General features: G+C 40.1%; 1 protein-coding gene across 1 annotated transcript in view; it reads right to left on the bottom strand.

Annotated features, from left to right (window-relative positions):
- Positions 1-18104, bottom strand: part of cngb1a (cyclic nucleotide gated channel subunit beta 1a) — a gene marked incomplete at both ends in the record, with an annotated part of 52675 nt that extends 34571 nt beyond the window's left edge. Inside the window, 12 exons of the mRNA XM_084005408.1 lie at positions 1218-1281; positions 1371-1395; positions 1522-1633; positions 1944-1958; positions 5921-5940; positions 6045-6135; positions 15089-15140; positions 15218-15257; positions 15458-15605; positions 17378-17454; positions 17796-17923; positions 18083-18104. Coding sequence (XP_083861534.1) covers positions 1218-1281; positions 1371-1395; positions 1522-1633; positions 1944-1958; positions 5921-5940; positions 6045-6135; positions 15089-15140; positions 15218-15257; positions 15458-15605; positions 17378-17454; positions 17796-17923; positions 18083-18104 — 794 coding nt within the window. The remainder of the gene's footprint in view (positions 1-1217; positions 1282-1370; positions 1396-1521; positions 1634-1943; positions 1959-5920; positions 5941-6044; positions 6136-15088; positions 15141-15217; positions 15258-15457; positions 15606-17377; positions 17455-17795; positions 17924-18082) is intronic.

The following is an 18104-nucleotide window of genomic DNA, read 5'->3' as shown; positions in this document are numbered from 1 at the left end:
CTGCAACACGAAAACAGCAGGAAACACCAGAAAACAGCAGGAAATTATGGGAAACTACAGGAAGCAACAGTTAACAGTGGGAAACAGCAAGAAACAACAGGAAACAGCAGGAAACAGTGGGAAACAGCAGGACACACTGGGAAGCAATAGGCTTGTTTCGAATCAAGCATGCGCATGCATTTGCCTCGCAAAACAAGGCATTCTGGGAAAAAAACGTCACAAATGCTGGTGATAACTTCCCTTTGCGACATGTCACATGACTTTAAAAACTCGCGGTATCTCCAGGTACCTCCCTTCGCATGCTTTTCTCTGCAGATGGTCTGAAATAAGTGCGGACATAAGACACTCCCCTCAACGTTGCCCTAGTTGGTTAGAATTATCACGTGGTATTTCCCACGTGAGAAAATTCCTCAGCCTCCGTCAACAACGGGACTTCAAATGCCTCGGCTCGAGTTCGTCAGCGACAAAGAAAGCCAGCGCCACTAGGCAGGCCATATTCTTTGTGCAAAGTCCGTGAAGTTTCCCCTGGCGCGATAGTTTTTGTTATGTATACAATTATTAATAAAGTTTAAATTAAAAAAAAAAAAAAAAAAGTCCGTGAAGTGCACCTGTGTCCGACTTGACGTGGTGGGAACTTGGCGTGTTTATGACGAGTTCCGGCGGATCCTCTCAAGTCTCGTGCATGCATCGGCGCAAATGCATGCGATCCGAAACGCGCCCAATGGGATGGGAAACAACAGGAAACAGCAGGCAACAACAGGAAATAGGAAACAGCAGGAAGCAGCAGGAAACAGGAAACAGCAGGAAACAAGAAACAACAGGAAACAACAGGAAACAACGGGAAACAGTGGGAAACAGCAGGAAACAGCAGGAAACAGGAAACAGCAGGAAACAAGAAACAACAGGAAACAACAGGAAACAGCAGGAAACAGCAGGAAACATCAGGAAACAGGAAGCAGCAGCAAACAGCACTGATCAGATTAAACAAATCTCATTTGTTAATTAGAAATCTGAAGCTTTCTGGAAAGAAACCTAAACGTGTTGATGTTTCAACCGCAGAGAAAAGTAGTTGATGCTTCATAAGATTAAAATAAAATGTGGAGTGTGTGTGTGTGTGTGTGTGTGTGTGTGTGTGTGTGTGTGTTTGTACCCAGTTGCCGGTTGGTATGCAAGTGTACAATCTTTGTACATATATGTGTACACACACACACACCTACCTTGGTGGGAGGGGCTTGTTGTCCTCGGATCTCACCTCTGCCAAGGAGACCTGAACCTCTGCAGCTGAAAAAAAACAGCGATCCATTCATTGAAGAGAATTGATTGAATTGATTGAATTGAAGGGTCTGCAGGAATCCTTCTCGTGTTCTCACCTGCTGCTGTTGCTGTCGGACACACCTGAGGAGAAACACACCGCAGGTCACATGACCCGCACATTTCTCTTTGCATGTATGAATCTCAGTTTGGATCAGTCTGGTTATTTAAATTGATATGAATATATATATATATAAGTACGTCCTGTACCTGCTGATGGACGGTGGCGGGGTGCTCAGCTGGTGGTGTCTCCTTCCTGTTCACTTCAGGCTGAGGGACTACTTTCTCCAAACCCTGAGCGATCCAAGATATCATCCCTCTACTGAGAAAAAACAGCAAATCATTCATGACTTCATGAGACATTGCTGGGACAAATATGATGAGGATCAGTGAATGCAGCTGATGGTCCGTTTTCAGAGAGAATCTACTTGGTTCACTATGCTGATGAGTCAACAAAGCAGCACACTATTTGGCAGTCTGCCTGTTGCTGGGTTAAGAAAGCAGCTCACTATTTGGCAGTCTGCCTGTTGCTGGGTTAAGAAAGCAGCTCACTATTTGGCAGTCTGCCTATTGCTGGGTTAAGAAAGCAGCTCACTATTTGGCATGCAATGTTTCCTGCCATGGCTACTCACTCATCTTCAGGTTTACTGTCATCCACAGGGAAGAAAGAAGACAGAGGGGACATCAGTCTACCAGGACAGACTAAGACCTGGTTCAGTCTTTTATTTAAAGAGACTTGTCCTTGGTGTCTAGAGTCCAAGGCAAGGCAAGGCAACTTTATTTGTATAGCACATTTCATACACAAGGCAGTCTCAAAGTGCTTCACATTATAAAAATGTCATACATCCATCCATCCATCCATTTTCTTCCGCTTATCCGGGACCGGGTCGCGTGGGCAGCTGCCTGAGCAGGGACACCCAGATTTCCCTCTCCCCGGACACTTTCCCCAGCTCCTCCGGGAGGACCCCAAGGCGTTCCCAGAACAGCCGGGTGACATAGTCACTCCAGCGTGTCCTGGGTCTTCCTCGGGGTCTCCTCCCGGTGGGGCATGCCTGGAACACCTCCCGAGGGAGGCGTCCAGGGGGCATCCGATGCAGATGCCCGAGCCACCTCAACTGGCTCCTCTCGATGTGGAGGAGCAGCGCCTCTACTCCGAGCTCCTCCCGTGTGACGGAGCTCCTCACCCTATCTCTAAGGGAGTGCCCCGCCACCCTGCGGAGGAAGCTCATTTCGGCCGCTTGTATCCGGGATCTTATTCTTTCGGTCATGGCCCAAAGTTCATGACCATAGGTGAGGGTAGGAACGTAGATTGCCGCTCAGCTCTCTCTTCACCACAACGGACCGATACAACGACCGCATTACTGCAGCCGCTGCACCGATCCGCCTGTCAATCTCACGTTCCATCCTTCCCTCACTCGTGAAAAAGACCCCAAGATACTTGAACTCCTCCACTTGAGGCAGGAACTCCCCCCCAACCTGGAGGGAGCAAGCCACCTTTTTCCGGTCGAGAACCATGGCCTCAGATTTGGAGGTGCTAATCCTCATCCCAGCTGCTTCACACTCGGCTGCAAACCGCCCCAGGGCATGCTGGAGGTCCTGGCTCGAAGGAGCCAACAAGACCACATCGTCCGCAAAAAGCAGGGATGAAATCCAGTGGCTCCCGAACCAGATCCCCTCCGGCCCACAGCTGCGCCTAGAAATCCTGTCCATAAAAATAATGAACAGAACCGGTGACAAAGGGCAGCCCTGCCGGAGTCCAACATGCACCTGGAACAGGTCTGACTTACTGCCGGCAATGCGAACCAAGCTCCTGCTACGGTCATACAGGGACCGAACAGCCCTTAGCAGAGGGCTGCTTCCCCTTCCTGAGGCGCCGGATGGTTTGCCAGAATTTCCTCGAGGCCGACCGATAGTCCTCCTCCATGGCCTCCCCGAACTCTTCCCAGACCCGAACCTTTGCTTCAGCGACCGCCCGCGCTGCAGCACGCTTGGCCTGCCGGTACCTGTCAGCTGCCTCGGGGGTCCCCCGAGCCAACCAGGTTCGGTAGGACTCCTTCTTCAGCTTGACAGCATCCCTTACTTCCGGTCTCCACCACCGGGTTCGGGGATTGCCACCACGACAGGCACCGGAGACCTTATGGCCACAGCTTCGAACAGCCGCGTCCACAATGGAAGCAGAGAACAAGGTCCATTCGGACTCAATGTCCCCAGCCTCCCTCGGGATCTGGTCAAAGCTCTCCCGGAGGTGGGAGTTGAAGACCTCCCTGACAGAGGGTTCCAAAATGTCATACAATAAAGTGAAAAAAAAAAAAAAAAAAAAAAAATAGAAGGAATTAATAGAAAATAAAAGCAAAATTAAAATGCATAGAAAAAAACTCATTAAAACCAGCCAATAATAAAATAAAGTTTAAAATGTAATAATAATAAAATAAAACAAGAATAGAAAATACAGTGCAGCATAAGAAGTTCACAGATAGTATTGATTACTGAAAGGCAGCGGCAAACAGATAAGTCTTCAGTCTTGATTTAAAACAGCTGAGATTTGCAGCAGACCTGCAGCTTTCTGGAAGTTTGTTCCAGATATGTGGTGCGTAAAAACTGAAGGCTGCCTCTCCATGTTTGGTTCTGACTCTGGGGACACAGAGCAGACCTGTCCCAGATGATCTGAGAGGTCTGGATGGTTCATAGCTAAGCAGAAGATCAGAAATGTATTTTGGTCCTAAACCATTCAGTGCTTTGTAAACCAGCAGTAGTATTTTAAAGTCAATTCTTTGACAGACAGGAAGCCAGTGTAAAGACCTGAGAACCGGAGTAATGTGATCCACTTTTTTGGTCTTAGTGAGGACTCGAGCAGCAGCGTTCTGAATTAACTGCAGCTGTCTGATGGACTTTTTAGGGAGACCTGTGAAGACACTGTTACAGTAGTTAAGTCTGCTGAAGATAAATGCATGGACAAGTTTTTCCAAATCCTGCTGAGTCATAAGTCCTTTAATCCTTGATATATTCTTTAGGTGATAGTAGGCTGACTTTGTAACTGATTTAATGTAGCTGTTGAAGTTCAGGTCTGAGTCCATGACTACACCTAAGTTTCTGGCTTTGTTGGTGGTTTTTAGCATTACCGCTTGAAGCTGGGTGCTAACTTTTGACCGTTCTTCCTTGGTTCCAAAAACAATGATTTCAGTTTTGCCTTTGTTTAATTTGAGAAAATTCTGCTCCATCCAATTATTGATTTGCTCAATGCATCTAATCAGTACTGGAATTGGACTATAGTCACCTGGTGATATTGTTATGTAAACTTGTGTATCATCTGCGTAGTTATGGTAACATATTTTGTTGTTTTTCATGACCTGAGCCAGTGGAAGCATGTAGATGTTGAACAGAAGAGGGCCCAGAATGGAGCCTTGGGGAACTCCACATGTAATTTTAGCCCGCTCAGATGTGTAATTATCTATAGACACAAAGTAGTCTCTGTCCTTCAAGTAGGATTCAAACCATTTTAATACTGTGCCAGAGAGTCCCACCCAGTTTTCCAGACGGTCTAGGAGTATGTTGTGATCGACTGTGTCGAATGCAGCACTGAGATCAAGTAATACCAAGACTGAAATTCTACCATTGTAATACCAAGACTGAAATTCTACCATTGTCCGTGTTTAAGTGGATGTCATTGAAGACCTTAACAAGAGCTGTCTTTGTGCTGTGGTGTGGTCTAAATCCTGACTGGAAGACATCAAAACAGTTGTTCATTACCATAAAGTCGTTCAGCTGCTTAAAAACTGCTTTTTCGATGATTTTACTCAAAAATGGGAGGTTTGATATTGGTCTATAATTGTTCATTAGTGAAGTGTCTAAATTTTTCTTTTTTACGAGAGGCTTGATAACAGCAGTTTTCAAGGCCTGTGGGAAGACACCTAACAGAAGAGACGTGTTAACAATCTGTGAAAGATCTGGGGTCATGCAGTTTGATGCATTTTTGAAAAGGCCTGTTGGCAGAATATCAAGGCAGCAGTTCAGGAGCTACTGACACAGGAGGGTTTGTTAGCCTGTCGACAGTAGCAAACAAGGTCTGTGCGTTATTGTTGTTTTTGGCAATGATGTCCGAGAAGAAGGATTGTCTTGCTTTTCTCAGTTCCAGGTTGTAGATTCTAAGTCTTTCTTTATAGATATCATAGTGAACCTGGAGATTTGTTTTACGCCACCTACGTTCAGCTTTCCGACACTCTCTTTTTTCTGTTCTTACCAACGTGGCATTTCTCCATGGAGACCTTTTTTTTGCCAGGGACCAGTTTCAGCTTAGTGGGCACAATGGCATCAATAATATTTGTGATTTTCACATTGAAATTGTCAACAAGCTCATTTACTGAGACCCAAGGGAGGGAGGGTGTGGAGGAGAACACCTGGATAAATGTTTCACAGGTGAGTCCAGGAACTGGAGGGTTCCAGCATCAGTTGTAAAGCCTCTAGTCTCAGCAGTTGGACCTGACCCAGCAGACCTACTCCATTACTCAGAGATTAAACGTTCAGTAAATCTTTCTGGATTCTGTTTTTGGTTCCATCTGGTGGACCGGACCCTTAAATCCAGATCCAGGAACACGCTGAAGACGATATTTACCTGCTGGTTGTGTTTTCCTCCTGAGGACATGAAGGAAGGAGAAGACATGAAAACATTAACAGGACATACAGGTGACCCAAATCCACAATGTATCTCTGATCCTGGACCAGAATGTGATCCTGACCTTGGCTCGACTCATCTTTGGTGAAACTGCAGGTTGAGGCAGAGCCCCACTGATCCACATCAACACACCGGGCTGATAAACAGGACCTGGACTGAGGACAAAAACCTCTCATTCGCTCAATGTTTGATATGAAACCCGATGGAAAACAAGTAAAAACACATGACGACGTCTGAAAGCAACACAAAGGTACTTCAACTATCGGCTGATGCCACTGAATCAGCTTCAACTTCAATTTCCCTTTTATGTCATTGAGCTAACTTTCATTTTCATTTTCTCAGAAATGTCCAGTAAAACAAGTCCACGTGGTCCCAGTAAGATATTTACTCACTTCCCATCATCTCTACGTAAATTTAGCTGGGGAGTGATGAGGCTGGGGCCTACTGCTGCTACAATAAACATGTTAAACTGAGTTGTCTGACTGAAATGACGTTATCATCAGTACTCGAGTTGTAAAAAATAAATCAGGGGGATGGTGGATTTTAACGTTTAGGGACAGATAATTTGTGTTGATGACGGCGCACATGGTGGGAGACCAACAGTGTACCCTTTTGATAATTGTTTAAGCACAAATATAATGATAATATTCTATTACTCTAAAACAACACGCATGCTATGGACATATTATGTGTCAGATGCTTGGCCCCAGGCTGGCATGGCTACCACTGCTCCTACATAGTTAGGGTAAATGCAGAGGACACATTTTTCCACAGGGTGCAAATGCAACTTCATACTCATGATACCTATAAATCTATTGGGAATACATCTATTCAATGTTGAAACAAAACCTTACAAAACATTGTAAATGAACATGAATCCTCTCAAGTGTAGTTCATTTTAATTCAAGTGCAAGAACAAATGGATTAAACAAATGTGCCATTTACAAAATCTGAAAATAATACATATAATACAAATAATACAAATACATAGCACCACCTGACATTTCTTAAAGGTAGCCAACAAAAGACAAAAGAGGGGAAGTAAAATGGATAACTGACCAAGTTGGGGTTACATTTCCCCCTCTTCAAAAAAGAAGTGTCTATTTAGAATGATCAAATCTTTTTTTTATTATCTTTTTATTTTAATGAACAAATAGACAAACAAAAAACATAGTAAAATAATCAGACATTATGAAAAGTAAAAATAATAATAGTATCAATAATAATAATAAAAATAGAAAAAAAAATACAAATTCCAATAATTACATAAAGGTTTCAGTCATAGGATACATTTTCATAATGTATATGCACTAGGTACGGCAGAAAATACATTACTTACAATTGAAAATACTTTACACATCCTTTGTTATATATCTCACCCATTTCTCCCATCTTTTTTCAAAAACACAAACTTGATGTCTAACTCTCATTGTTATTTTCTCCATTACATATATCTCATTAACCAGATCCTTCCATTTAGAATTGTTTAAATTGTCAACTTTTAACCAGTTTCTTGTAATTTGTTTAATTAGTGCTACTCTTATTATTAAAAAAATATATATATCATTCTTCTTGATGTTTTCTGGTAGTTTTCCAAGTAATAAAACTAAAGGGTTATTATTCACAGAGATACCAAAAATATTTGATAATTCTGTAACAGAATCCAACCAAAAACCATCTAAAACTTTACAGGACCAAAATATATGACTGTGGTGTGCTATTTGCTCCCCGCATTTCCTCCAACAACTTGAGTTTACATTAGTTTTATATTTACTTTGGATTTGGGGTGTCCTAAAATATCGGTTTATAATCTTCCATGCAAATTCTTTCCAGTAGTTTGAGTTAGTTGTTTCATGTATGTTTTTGCACATTTGTTCCCAATCTACTGGTGAGATATTGCAAGGAATTTCATTTTCCCATTTGTTTTTTACTTTGAGATCCATTTGTTTATCTTGATATTCAGCTTGTATTATTTTAACTAATTTAGTTAAAAGTTTTATTTCAGTACCACAGTCATATATTTTAAGCATACATTTTATGAGAGGATTTATTTCATGAATAGATTTCTTTTTCACAACATCAAAAAGATAGCTTCTCACTTGGAAGAATCAAAATAAATGAGATTTCGGCAAACCATATTGCACCGATAGCTGTTCAAAAGATTTAATTTCTTTATCCCCAAACATTTGTCCAAATTTACATAAACCTTTGTATGCCCATATGTTAAACGTTTGGTCCATTTTATTAGGCGAAATGTCTGGATCATTCCCCATTTCTTTAAAAAAAAATTACATCTTCATTTATTTTTAAATTGTGGCAGACTTCCCTCCAGACCTTGAGTGTAGCCACTACCCATCTATTGTCTACATTCTCAACTTACGATTTTTTGTATTTGGAAAAAGGGAGAACAGTTAATGTTATATCTCCACAGTTTATTTCCATCTCTCTCCATTTTGTATGTGAAGATTCTCCCATCAAAATTTTGACATTCCTTACTTGTGCTGCTTGATAATAAGTCTGCAAATTTGGAAGGTCAAGGCCACCCATTTCTTTTGACAATTTGAGATAATTCATTTTAATTCTTGGTTTCCTGCCATTCCATATAAACTTCCAGTGACCATAATATGGTAGCACTTTCTTTGAGGACAAAAGTTCCCAAAGCTGGGCCTAAAATAATTTCTAAGAGAATTTATAAGTAATTTTCAGATGATGAATTTAGAAAAGATATATCCAAAATCATGTGGAACTCAGTGCTGAATGTTAAGAATGCAGAGGCATTGTGCAAGTTTATGGATTTATTTATGGATGCTTGTCATAAACATGCTCCTATGAAGAAAATCTCTGTGAAAAATATCAGAACACCCTGGCTGGATCTTGAACTTAAAAACTCCATGAAAGAAAGAGACACACTGAAAAAAGTAGCTGTAACATCAGGAAATCCATATGACTGGAAAGTTTACAGGTCATCTAGAAACACGGTAACCAAAATGAACAGACAGAAGAAGAAAAAGTATTACCAGAGTAAGCTTGAGGAGTATAAAGGAAATAGTAACAAATTATGGAAAACATTAAATGAAGTAATAGGAAAAACAAGAAGGAGCAAAACACCCTCTTTTATTGAAGTTGAAGGAAAATTTATTACAAAACCTGTTGACATTGCAAATCATTTCAGTAATTATTTCAAATGTAAGGTGGATGTAATCAGAAATCCGATGTTGCTAAAGGATGGAGAGCTGTCGGATGCTCTAATAAGGAAAAACATCATGATAAACAATGTAATTTTGAATTCAGAGTCACTAATGTTGATGAAATTAGAAAGCTTCTTCTCTCCTTAAAAACAGACAAGCCTAGTGGGATTGATGATCTGGATGGTAAACTATTACGACTGTCAGCAGAATTTGTAGCCAAGCCTCTAGCCTATATTTTTAACCTATGTTTTAAAGAGAAGGTGTACCCTCAGCGTTGGAAAATAGCAAAGGTAACACCTCTCCCAAAGAACTGTAAGGAACCTTTTGCAGGCCCAAACAGCAGACCTATTAGCATTTTACCAGTAATAGGTAAACTTTTTGAAGGCATTATCTATAAGCAGATCCAACAGTATTTGAATGATTTTAGCTTAAATACAGACTTCCAGCATGCGTATAGAGTGAACCACTCAACAGCAACTGCCTTAACATCTTTAACAGCCTGTTGGTTACAACATATTGATAAAAAGGAGGTGGTGGGTGCAGTACTTTTAGATTTTAGTGCTGCGTTTGTTATTTTATAGACCACGACCTATTAATCAAGAAACTGAGGGCCTATGGTTTCAGGAACACTGCCACAGAGTAACTAAAAAGTTACCTGTCAGACAGGCAGCAATGTGTTGGTTTTAATGGTTCAATATCAAATTTAATTACACTGGAATGTGGTATTCCCCAGGGCAGCTGCCTAGGACCGCTCCTCTACTCAATTTTCATTCATTTTCATAAATGATATCCCTTATATGTTAGAGAAGGCGGGCATGGTGATTTATGCTGATGACACCACCATGTTTGCATCAGGCTTAAGCTCTGAGCAGGTCAATAATACACTTCAAAAGGAAATCATGTTGGTTTCAGAATGGGTCAATGAAAATTAAATTAAATTAAATGGTTCTAAAACCAAATGTCTAATGCTAGGATCCAGATATGCCTTAAAGTTGGATCACAAACTATCTCTCTCCCTGAATGATACTGAGATTGAACAGGTCAGGGAGGCTAAACTGCTCGGGTTACGATAGATGAAACATTGTCATGGATATCTCATATTGGCAACATAGTCACAAGGATGAGTAGGGGTATCTCCATTATTAAAAAAAGTACTAGTCTCTTAGATGAGTCATCTTTAAAAATTGTTACTCAGTCTCTTGTCCTCTCACATCTGGACTATTGTCCGACAGTCTGGTCTTGTGCATCACAAAAAGATATGTCAAAACTTCAGTTAAAGAATATATATACAGTTGGTAAACCTAACTGCTTATATTTACAGCTAATGCCAACTAAAAACAGACATAACCATGAGACAAGACAAGCAGTAAACAGATTCACATTACCTCTGCCGAGAACCAACACACTTGGGAGAACAGTTATGTACAGAGCTGTTGCAGAGTGGAACAAGCTACCATTGGAGCTAGTATCACTGGAAAGCAGAAGTACTTTTAAAAACAAACTAAAAAAGATGGTGTTAGAATGTTGATAGTATAAAATCTGACTTCTTGATTTTTTGTTTGTTTGTTTGTTATGTTGGTTAATTTTTTGTTTGCTTTTGTTTTGTAAGCTTAGGTATTGTTCTGTGTTTGCAAAATTTTAAATTGTTTTTAGTAATTTCTTCCAATTGAAATGAGTAGTCCACTTGGTGGAAAATTATTGAATTCAATTTTGTATATATATATTTTTTTCCTTCTCCATTGTAACTACCATAGAGGATTCTAGTTGTTACTATGTATGTTTTTATTATGTATTCAATTTTGTGTAAGGACCCCAGGAAGAATAGCCATTACTCCCACAACAGAGTGATGGCTAATGGGGATCCTAATAAATAAACAAATAAACAAATAAATAATAGAGTCCCACTGTTTGAAGATGTTAGAGACAATATATATGGGTAGTGCTTTAAAAAGAAATAAGAATCTTGGTAGTATATTAATCTGTATAATCTTTACTCTTTCCCATAAGGCGAGTGGGATTATGGACCATCTGTTTAGGTCTTGCTTGATTCGACTTATTAATTCATCAAAATTATTTGTGAACAAATTGTCCAAATTCTTTGTTATATTAATCCCAAGATATTTTATCCTTTCCACATCCCAATGAAATGCATATTTATGTTTAAGTTCATCACTAATTATGCCACCCATAGTCATTTCTTCTGATTTATTAACATTCAATACATAGCCCGAGATGGCTCCAAATTCATCAATGCTTCAATTGACTGTTCAGGATCTGACAAGTAGACTATTATATCATCTGCATACATTGACAGTTTATGATTAACTCCTCCTATGTCTATACCATTTATTTTCTGCTCTAATCTAATGCGTTCTGGTTCTATACATAGTGCAAAAATCAATGGGGATAAGGGATCTCCCTGTCTCGTACCTTTAAAAATGTTAAACGAGTTAGATATTACCCCATTAACCTTAATTCTGGCGTTTGGCTCTTTATACATAGCTTTCAACCATTTTTTAAAAAATGTTGTGTATACCAAACTTATTTAAGGTTTCGAATAAATAAGGCCATAAGACCTTATCAAAAGCCTTTTCGGCGTCTAAGGTAACTATTGCCACATGTAGATTTTTTTTCTGTGCTATCTCAATAAGATTTAATGTTCCTCTCACATTATCGACAAGCTGCCTTTGACTGATGAAACCAGTCTGATCTGGATTTATGAGATGAGGTATAATTTGTGTTAATCTTGTAGCTAGTATTGAGGATAGATGTTTATGATCTGTATTTAAAAGACTGATTGGCCTATAAGATGAACAATCTGCTGGATTTTTCCCTGTCTTATGCAGCACAGAATTCCATGTTGCTGCCCAAGTTTCTTTGTCTAGTGCCCAGTTATGTTTTACACAAAAGAAGTTCCATCTGAAATTCTTTAAAAAACTCATATGTATATCCATCACTCCCAGGTGACTTATGTAGTTTAAGTTTTTTAATATGATTATAAATTTCTTCCTCTGTTATTGATTTTACAAGTGTAGTATTCTGTTCTTCAGTCACTTTAGGTAAATTCAGCTTCTGAAAAGAGTTTCTTAGATTCATTATATGTACAGGATTTTGAACAGCATCGTACAATTCTTGATAATATTTTGCAAATTGATTTCCTATCTCGTTTCGACCTCTAATTACTGCTTTTGTGTTTTTGCAATTAAGTTGCATTACTGATACTCTCTTTTGCTGTTTTTTAAGTTTATAAGCTAACACCTTGGCTGCTCTGGGTCCTCCATCATATGTCCTTTGTCTCAGGAAGGACAATGATTTTTCTATCTCCATATTTAAAAAGTCATTCATTGCAACTTTGGCTTCTTTAAGTCTCTACAATACTAAGGTTTCCCCAGAGGCTTTGTGTGTTCTTTCTAACTCCTCGATTTTCCTCTCAAGTGAAATCCTTGCCTTTTCTTTTTGTTTCTTCCTATATGAGGCATATGCTATTATTTCCCCCCGTAAAACAACTTTTGCCCCTTCCCATAATATTAATGGATTTACATCCTCTGTGTCATTGTGCCTTACATATTCTTGTAGCACACTTCTCATCTTTGTTTTAAATTCCTTTTCTAAAATAAGAGAATTATTAAACCTCCAGATACCAGCACTTTTCTCCCTGCTACTCTTTATTGTCATCTGTAAGGGGGCATGATCTGAAAGATATATATGGCCAATTTTAATATTTTTAACTGGTAGGTCTTTAGAGAACATAAAAAAATAGTCAAGCCTTGAATAGTTTCCTGTAACTAGGGAATAGTATGTATAATCCTTTGGGTTGGATTTAAAGTTCGCCATACATCAAGTAATCCCATGTCCTTGGAGAATTTTCTCATCAAATGAGCGTCTTTTTGAGCCTTATGTTTTCTACTACTTTGTGAATCCATCTTTTCATTCATAAGTAAGTTGAAGTCTCCCCCTAACACAATTATCCCTTTACTTTGCACTGTAATTAAATCAATAATTTTCTCAATTAAACTTGTCCCTTCTTCGGGAGGGTTATAATAATGTAATATATTCTCCATCGATCTTCCCTACCACAAAAACATATCTGCTCTCTTTATCACATACTGTATTCTCTACCTCAAATGGAACATTGTTCCTTATCATTGTTATAACACCTCTTCTGGATGTGTGGTAAGACGAATAAAAGACTTGGGCTTTAAACAATTTAGCTAATTTCTCATGTTCCATTTTGGACAGACGTGTTTCCTGCATAAATACAATGTCTCCTCCTAGGGACTTCATTTGTGCAAGCAGTTTACTCCTCTTAATTGTCTTGTTCAATCCATTCACATTAAATGAAATTAAATTAATATTCATACAGCAACACATAACATATTCTGTTTTCTATTACTTGTATTTTAAATCTACCAAGTTCATATATTTGAAGTCTACCAAATTCATGTAAATTAAGTCTACCAAGTTCATTCAACCTATATCCTATAAACCTAAGTGCCTTATTTATATAAAAAATATTTAATCTATCCTCTAGAAACCTTTGATACCCAAAAATACAAAATATACAAGGAAATATAAAAGGAAAAAACAAACAATAAAAAAATGACTTCCACTTGGGCTACCATGCTTAAGGTAGCTATTTACTTCCATGCTTGTGCCAATGCATGGATCCTAGGGTCTTTAGTAATGACCCAGGGCTGCAAGATTTTAAGAACAGCCTGAAAGAATGTTTGCATCTAGGTAGTAGACGCTTTTGTGGTTTAAGGTAAAGTGGCCGTGACATCAAAACCGCCACCGCCAACAAAACAATACAGGCAAACAAAATGAGTGCCGTGACTACTAATGATCAAATCCATTCCTCCAGCTTTATGCTCCTCTTCTCTCCATCCTGCTTGCTCCCCATGGTTATCCTCTATATGAAGAAAACAACGACATTATGATTTTGTTAGAATAAGCAGACAGTCAAGTGCTATCAAGTTATGTTTTTTGGTTAAAATAAGAGGGCAGTCACCTCGCCCCATATTCAATTAAAGAAATGTTTACTATTCCAGTAAGATATTCCAGGTAAAACCTTGTAACCTTTCCTTTTCTATTTTGTGGCTATGTATGTGAGTTTATTTCACCAAAATCTTGTAATGTTCAGCCATTTCATGGTAAGGGCGCCCTCTATTGGATAGTGGTGGCTATAGGCTGCATTTTCCTCTGTCTGCATTCTCCCTGACTGAGCGAGGCTGCTTCTGAATGAAGATAGAATCCTGAACTTTTGCTCTCATTGAATTTGTACAGAATAAAGTGCCTCAAGTGCTAAAGAACGTCAGCGTCCTGTCTTCAGTGTACCGGAACACAACGCAGTAATCCGCGAAGTGCAGACCGGCTACGTAAAGTCTAACCTGACGTTAGCTAGCTAGATGCACGTAACATACATCGTTAACTGTGTCGTTATCGGCTCTGTCCAGAGATTCCACCTTTGGTGACATATCAAAAGTATAACTGACTCCTGACTTACCTTCAGTGCTACTTTTTGGCCTCTTAAATCCGAAGTCCTGTAGATCAAGCTGTCCTTGTCGCTTGGCCATGATGCTGAAATCACCAACAGTTCCTGCGCTGCTTATGTCGGTGACTGACGTGACTTCAATTTTTTTTAAAGTCACTATATGTGCGTGTGCCCCTCGTCCACGGTATTTTTAGCATACTCAATATGCGCAAAAAGTAAATATTGAAATAGTGGTAATATTTCCACATTCATTGATAAAATTATGCAGGGGATGGGAAGGGGGGATGGCCGTTTCAGAAGGGGGATTATTTTGACCATCTTTATTTCAAGGGGGATGCCATCCCCCCGCATCCCCCCTCAACTCGAGTACTGGTTATCATTGATAACTTTATCATTGATAATTGCTAACTTAACGTCAGTCTAACTCACCCATTGCCCTCTGCTGGTAGTACTTCTTGTTTGGGTATTTCACGGTTTGGATCTGTCAATAAAGCAGTGAATTATGTTTATTTATGTTTATAAACATGAGCACCATCATGTTCACTGTTACTGTCTCACCTTCATGTTTACACACATCTTGAAACGTCACTTTCTTCTCCTGTTGAAAACAGTAAATGCCATCTTACATATTGATTTCATTAAAATAAAACCTCATTTTATAATTTGCTTTGTTTATCAAAATATCCAGAATGATATTAAACATAAAGTAGCTGTTAATCACAGCGCATGAAGACGTACAGAAACAGAACAAACATTTTCCATCTGAGAAAGAAATAGAAATAAAGGGGTGTGGCTTACAATGACAGGTGGTGTGGCAGAAGCTGGGGGAGGGGCAGCAGCTGGGGGAGGGGCAGTGGTGGTGGGAGGGGCAGTGGCGGTGGGCAGGGCAGCTGTTGTTTTCGCCTCTGGGGGCTGTGGAACGACTTTGACCACCCAGCTCAACATCCTGGACCAGCAAACATCCAACACAAGACCATCCAACATTAAATTATATTACACTTTCCTCTTTTTCATCTTTCTTTTGTGATTTTTTAACCTCTTTACTTCTTCTAATTAAAATAAGAAAACATTTTCTCTGAATGATAATAATAATAATAATAATAATAATAATAATTATTATTATTATTATTATAATGTATCAACCTCAGGGCTATTGCACAAAAGTAGAATCCAGATAATTGTACTGATCTTCAAGGTGTTTGGATCAAGTCTGGCTCAGTCACCTTCAATTAGAGCTGACTAGTCTTGACCCTAATCCACCACAGAACACCAGCACCAGACAGCAGCTGTGGACATCTAGCTCAAGCTGGGTCCAGTTTGTCAATTACACCTGTTAGTCAATCAGTCAGTCAACCAGTCAGTCAACCAGTTGGTCAACCTGTCAGTAGACCAGTTAGTCAACCAGTCAGTCAACCAGTCAGTCAACCAGTAGGTCAACCTGTCAGTTAACCAGTTAGTGAACCTGTCAGTCAACCAGTCAGTCAACCTGTCAGTCAACCTCTCAGTCAACCAGTAAGTAGGTTGGCTCGTCACACAATAGTCAAACTGGTTAATAGTCAGACAGCTGACCTGTTTAAAATGGACCTGAATTTACGTGTCTTTCTTCACACACACACACACACACCGAGGCAATTTGGGGTTCAGTATCTTGCCCAAGCAAGATTCTACATGTGGACTGGCGGACAACTCGCTCTAGTCGCCCAGTAAAAGTTTTCCAGGTAGTTATTAACCAGTCAGCAAATCAACTAGTTAACAAGTAGGTCAGCGTTCAGGTGACCAGTATGTTACCCTGTTAGCTAGTTGGTAGGTCAGCGATCAGGTGACCAGTATGTTAGCCTGCTAGCAAGTTGGTAGGTTACTGATCAGATGGCTAGTATGTTAGCCTGTTAGCTAGTTAGTAGGTTAGCGATCAGGTGGCCAGTATGTTAGCCTGTTAGCTAGTCGGTAGGTTAGCCGGTCAGTAATTTTCTTCACTTAACAGTTGGATGGAAACACATATTGAAGACTTAAATATTTGTGTATCATATTTGAAATTAAAAGTGTCCAACCCTGTCACATCTTTAGTTCAGTTAAACAATCATACAAATTACATGAAACTTTATTATTAATGCTTAATTTCTGCTTCTAGAAACAGAAACAAAATCCAGCAAAAGTTCCAACAAACTGTAAACAAACAAATTCATCAGATAAACAGATTAACAACAAATAAACAAAGAGGTAAACTAAGACAACCAGACACACAACTAATTCAGAATCTGACCTGGTGGTGGTCTAGGTGGGTGGATGTTGATGTAGGTAGTGGTCTGGGTGAGTGGATGTTGACGTAGATAGTGGTCCAGGTGAGTGGATGTTGATGTAGGTAGTGGTCTAGGTGGGTGGATGCTGATGTAGGTAGTGCTCCAGGTGGGTGGATGTTGATGTAGGTAGTGGTCTAGGTGAGTGGATGTTGATGTAGGTAGTGGTCTAGGTGGGTGGATGTTGACGTAGGTAGTGGTCCAGGTGAGTGGATGTTGATGTAGGTAGTGGTCTAGGTGGGTGGATGTTGTCGATGTAGGTAGTGGTCTAAGTGGGTCGATGTTGATGTAGGTAGTTGTCTAGGTGGGTGGATGTTGACGTAGGTAGTGGTCCAGGTGAGTGGATGTTGATGTAGGTAGTGGTCTAGGTGGGTGTACGTTAATGGAGGTAGTGGTCTAGGTGGGTGGAGGTCTCTGGTCCTACCTGAATTGCTCAGTCAGGGTCCAGCAGCATCCCTCAGAGATGCAGAAGAAGCTGTGAAGACCTGCAGGACCTGAACACTGTGGGAGGATTACAAAGGAACTGATAACAGGATTACTGGGGACGTCAAGGACAGAGTGAGATGGGACTTACAGGAGGACGGGGGCTCAGATTAGCCTCCCAAAATCTGAAACATCTGAGACCCTCTTCCTGTGCCCCCCACAGAGAGGCTAAGCCCCACCTCATCCATGCCCCCAACAGGTTCCATGAATTTCTGATATTTGTCGGTTTCAAATAATTGTCATCATAATTGTTCAAGTCCAATTTGTCATCGTCTGTCATCACTGACAAGAAATAACTTCTGCATGTTCTGAATTAAATTATTTATTTTGAGTCAGTGATCTACTTTATGTGCTGTTACTGTATTTTCTTCATACTTGGGTGTATTTTTAACCTCTGCAGTTGTTTTGATGGACCTGGTTCTGGGTCTCAGTCTCTGCAGCAGCTGCAGGTTCAAGTGGTTAAAGTGGCTCTGAGGAGGATCAGCTGCTAACAAGGTTAATCCAGCGTCAGCGAAACAGAGGATTGGAGCTACCTGAACCAGATCACAGACCTAAGAACTGATCAGGGTTTGTTGGACTCTTCTCCCCGTGAGACCAGACATGTCCCAATAAACCAATCTGACTGACTTCATCACAGTGTCCTTACCTTGTTCTCTGCTTCCTCCCAT

Source organism: Eutrigla gurnardus, assembly GCF_963514095.1.
Source record: "Eutrigla gurnardus genome assembly, chromosome: 1".
NCBI classification, from domain to species: Eukaryota; Metazoa; Chordata; class Actinopteri; order Perciformes; family Triglidae; genus Eutrigla; species Eutrigla gurnardus.
This window is presented reverse-complemented; position numbering and strand designations above follow the sequence as displayed.